Consider the following 5,091-nt stretch of genomic DNA (forward strand, 5'->3'; position numbering starts at 1 on the left):
CAGCTTCTCCAGGAAGAATATACGGGTCTTCAAAATACATTTGACCGCCGCACGTCTCTTTTTGAAAGCAACAACAAAAAGAAGTAGGGGATTTGTTACTTTATTTTTTTCTGAGTCCAGCTCCGGTCTTTAAATCTCTCCGGTGGTCCTCGGTGTGCCAGCGGAGCGACTCCCAGCATCTGACTGCCGGACGCGGGATGCGAGCCCCTCTGACCGGTCTCTGACAGGACAGGAGGGGACAATAAATAATATTAGCGAGGAGACTATTCGTTTTAAAACAGCGGATTTTGTTAAAGAGGTGACATACGCTGCGTTTTTCTTTGATGAGTTTATGGGATCACGAAAAAGAGAACAGACAGGAGTTTATGCATTTTTTTTAGCATATTCACTAATTCAACACTATTGATTGTAGCTTTTTGCACGATCACCCTAAAGAGCAGTAACTCTGTATTAATTCATAGACCTAACGCTTTATTGCACAGAAAAACGCATTTTTAGCCACTATAATAGCCAGGGTAATGATGTAAACAAAGACCCCTTTAGCTGTTTAATACATGCCTTTCAAAGCGCCTTCAAACAGGAGTGCTGCTGACCCATCATAGCAGCAGAGCCACCTGTCCTGTTGCATTCTAGTCTGTGAGCACCGTGTGCAGACAGCAGCTATGCAAACACAAGGTTTAGCTGATTTGCACAAACCACAGATGATTTCACATGAATAAGGTGCTGTCTGGAGCTAAACCTGAGGAGAAATGTAGCCTAGTTGTGAAGCTTTACGTTGGTCTTAGCAATAGCACTGATAGGAGGCAATACCACCTACATTCAATAAAAGCTAACATCTCTGATTTCTTCCAAAGCCAAAGAGGAGCAAACAAGTGAGAGGATTCTTCAAACTGCTTCCATTTGCCATTTCACTCAGACTGCGGATCTTTAAACTCGGACCCTGCTTTCTGCCCATGTCGAATCTACAGCACACAAGGGGAAAGTGCTAAATGTCTCTTTAATGCAACATTTATCATTTACATTTGATCTGCACAATCACTCTCCATTGCATGACTCTCACCAGTGTGCTTCAATTTTCAATTTCTAGGCGTCGTCCCTAAGATATCAGTCTTCCAGTAGCTTCTAATGGTCAATAGGACCATCAAGCAACCTGTGTGTCAACGCACTGGCATAATTTGGTGTGTCATTGTGGAGCTAAAGAGGCCAAAGGGTGTGCCACAGAGTACACATAGTTGAACAAAAGCCCTTTTGGTGCTAACAAGGGGGCCGAAACCTGAAACTCAAAGTGGTTCCTGTCTCTGGTAACTCTATACACTATCACGCTGAAAGGCTGAACAAAGTCTGCAGAAAAATAAAAAGTGCTTTAGATCCTGAGCAGGCGAAGAGACGAGGCACATCTTCCACACTGCATCCGTTTGGATTAGCAGGTGCTTGAGAAGACCATGATCAGCAAGATGACCAACCCAACCCTCCTTTCAACGCTTGTATGAGCTGGAAAAAATAAAAAAGGAGGAGAAGAAGAAGACACTGAGAGCGCATCACACCCAGAGTCCCAACAGCCTCTTCCTATCAACTGCAATCATAGTCAGGACATCCTAGGTTTTCACCACCAAGCTGGAGTAGTTGCTGTTTAGATCTGTATTGTATCTCCTATTCTGAAGTGTGTGTGTGTGTGTGTGTGTGTGTGTGTGTGTGTGTGTGTGTGTGTGTGTGTGTGTGTGTTTTGACGCCGTTGAGAGCCTCCACCAGTCTTCTTTCTCCTGTCAGGATGTCCCATCTGCTGCTAACCCTGGCCCTCCTGGCGCTTCAAGGTGAGTGAGCAATTGTAACACCTCGGCATGCACACGAGCCACCGTCCATTTGTCCATCACCCCGACACCCCCCGGTTCACTGACTGTGCAGTTTGTTGCGGTTGTTGGGGTGTTTCCTGTTGTCTGATGTTGCTCTCTAACGCTGTCTGCTCTTTTGTGGAAGTTTTCTCGAGTGTGTGTGTGTTCAGATGCAGACGTGTGACTGAGTGTGTTGAAGTTGGGTTGGGTTGCTGAAAGGCCAAGCAGTGAGGTTAGGTTTTTGGTTTTTTCGGGTAATGAGTTGAGGCCAATGGTGGTCTGTTGTGTATTGAAAGATGTAGGACAATGTTTCTTATTTATGTCTTCCGGTGCATAGGATTGGGGTGTGGTGTTTCTATCATGTGTGTGTGTGTTGGTGTGACTGCTGCAGCTAAGAAGTATTTCCATAATCGAATACTATCACAATTTATTCCTCAAAAAGTCTGCTTTACAATTGGTTTCCGGGATAACATAAAAGGTGGTAACTAAAGGTATCTGATGACCAACAGTGCAAAGATATTCAGTTAGTGATACAAGCTGGAACCAGACAATGTTTAGTCTCTTTTCTTTAAAAAAGTAAACAATTATTTGATTAACAAAATAGTAGCTGATTTATTGTAAGTCATGTCAGACTAAGATCAGTGAATTGGACCTTTTTGTTGGGTAAAAGTACTGAGTTGTTGTTCTTGCAAATGTTCCTGTCACGGCATCTTTTTTTCCTTCTATGCTATTTATACATCTATAGGAAAGTTCAGCGTTTTTCTACAGCTGCAGCTGCTGTGTTTCACACGAGTAAGGTATCTACTGCATGTGCAACCTTTATACTGATACTCCCCAAAATGTAAAGAAAATGGCGTCACAAAGTGTTTTGAAAGAGAACATTTTCCTTTAAATGTGTTCCCTTAAACTTCCCCCTTCTCTTGCTGGTCTCTTTATGATTTGAGATATCACAACTCAATTTCCCACCTTCACAAGCCACCATTTATTATTTTAAGGCACAAAAGAAACCTTACACTGAGATGAAGATAAAATAATCCATCATCTTTGAGGAACGGTTAGTCTCCTGACACCCACAGGAGGAGAAGCAACTCTGCAAGGAAATACACGTTTACAAGTATGTGAGGGGATTCATGACATACAGCCACATCACTTTATTAATGGCTTCTTTGTTTATTTTAAAACATAATTAAATGCGAAGCGATTGGCATGCATTGGTAGGTGATTTAAACAGGATTTAAATGGGTTCAAACCATAGGAACATAAACAGTGTTTTCCTTTAAATGCTTTTATAACTTGAAACCCATCTCAATTAAAATCAAACCTATATTTATTGACGTTTTAGTATGTTCCTCAAAATACATAATATATATGAAAAAATGCACTCACAAAAAGCTTTTTAGTTGGCATGTGTCATCACAGATTATGTCATTTTAAGCACTGAGAATTAAAATTGAGCACAAAAAGAAAGCAATGCATTAAAGGAGAGACTCAGCCAGCTGCTGTTTGTTTCGCACTCAGACACCGGCACACAACACTACAAACCACACATGCACGAGCCATCACAGCTTCATAATGTTGCTATTCCATCCACTTTATGAAGTGCAAGTTTAACCAGGATATCAAGCTGAAAGCTGTAGGCAGAGCTGCAGGAAGATGAGCTTGGAAATTGAGATCCGATGTGAGCAGAGAAGTGAAGCTTGGCAAAAAGTGAGATAGTTACACAACCTCGATTGACAGAAACAGCTGTTTGGTTGATGAGCCGGTGGGTTGGTTAAGGACTGAAGTAAGTGAGCACATCTGGAGCCGGACGCAGTTAGGATGAGGATATTAGGCAGGAAATTGGATGGAATCTCCTAAAGTAAGAGGAAAGGGACAGATTGAGGCTGTGTTGTGATTATAGTTTGACATGCATTGGCAAAAATACAATTTCAATTGAAGTTTTTCTAAGGCAGTGAATCCACAAGGATCGAAAGAAGAGTAAAACATGAACTAGGATGATTACACAAGCTCCACCCCACACTTTATCAGAGTAAGCTCCATCTGTATTCAGTGTGGTTCAGGCTGCAGAGGCTATCGAAAATAAAGAAATACAATCAAATAGATTTCACCTGTAGCTGACCCTTATATAGTGATCATTCATGAGGATTAAAGGACGGTGGCCGGCAGGTGCAAACGTGTTACAACAGCAGAGAAACACACTGCAATTTCCAAAACTAAGCAAATAAAAAAACACAATGTGGCAAAACACATTTTAAGCAACTTGACAACACATGGGCAGCATTTCAAAAAACCATTCATCATTGTTTTGGGAAATTGAAGTGCATTGGTACCTGTCGGCCACCATATTAAAGCACTAAAAAAAACATATTTATTTCGAAATGTAACCCCAAAATAATCATCAGACAGAAACAGAGAACTTTGTCTTTGATGCAGCCATACCAGAGCCTCATAAAGCACATTACATCACATGGCAACTTTAAGTAATGCATGCAGCAGAGAAGCTCTTTAGAAAAGAGCCATTAAGTCTGCAAATGGCTCGAACACATACTTATGGGGAAAGGAGATCACTGTCCACAGGATGTTAAAACAACCACACAGTCTTCTCCGCCATTTGGAGTAATGTAGACTCCACCGCTCCACTCCAGCCCCTGCCTCAAATAACATTACAGAACAGCTCGTCATCATTTTAAGTGGGAGGGGGAGAACATTAAATAATTCACTCAAGTGATGGACTGCAGAAGGTTCTAAGGAATTTTCTGCAAAGCCAAAACTGATGCTGTTTGTTATTTTAGCGTAAATAGAAAAAAACCACATTGGAATATGGCTTTCTAGTAGAAAATAAATAGCCAACGTTTCCCTAAAAACTGAATCCAACCATATATTTTAAGCTTTAATGTGTAAACTAAAGTCACCTCTTCTTCTAGTAAACTGTGCTTTCAACACCTGAAAATATATCTTGTCATCATGTTGTACAAGCCTGTTCTACAGACGAATAACCACCACAACACAGTATAGGCCTATAGGAGGCCTGATGATCCAAACAGCAGGATACGAGGAGTTCTTGATTGATGCGCTCAATCACCCCCCCCCTGAAATCACACACACACACACACACACACACACACACACACACACACACACACACACACACACACACACACACACACACACACACACACACACACACACGATGACCACTCTGATGCCTCGTCCTAAAAAGCCCCGGCAGCAGTTTACAAAGCTGCGATAGGCAAGATGCCGT

At 41.8% G+C, this 5,091-nt stretch overlaps 1 protein-coding gene across 2 annotated transcripts in view; it reads left to right on the plus strand.

Moving 5' to 3' along the window:
* Nucleotides 1–5,091, plus strand: part of LOC104962010 (sodium channel subunit beta-1) — a 19,277-nt gene continuing 14,186 nt past the window's right edge. Inside the window, exons 1-2 of one of the 2 annotated variants that reach the window (XM_010790393.1) lie at nucleotides 1–83; nucleotides 1,738–1,811. In XM_010790393.1, coding sequence (XP_010788695.1) covers nucleotides 1,769–1,811 — 43 coding nt within the window. In that variant the 5' untranslated portion in view covers nucleotides 1–83; nucleotides 1,738–1,768. Of the gene's footprint in view, nucleotides 84–1,722; nucleotides 1,812–5,091 lie in introns of those variants that run through there. The other variant, XM_010790392.1, reaches the window with a different exon arrangement.

This window comes from Notothenia coriiceps, unplaced genomic scaffold (assembly GCF_000735185.1).
Source record: "Notothenia coriiceps isolate Sejong01 unplaced genomic scaffold, NC01 NC01_scaffold00034181, whole genome shotgun sequence".
NCBI lineage: Eukaryota > Metazoa > Chordata > Actinopteri > Perciformes > Nototheniidae > Notothenia > Notothenia coriiceps.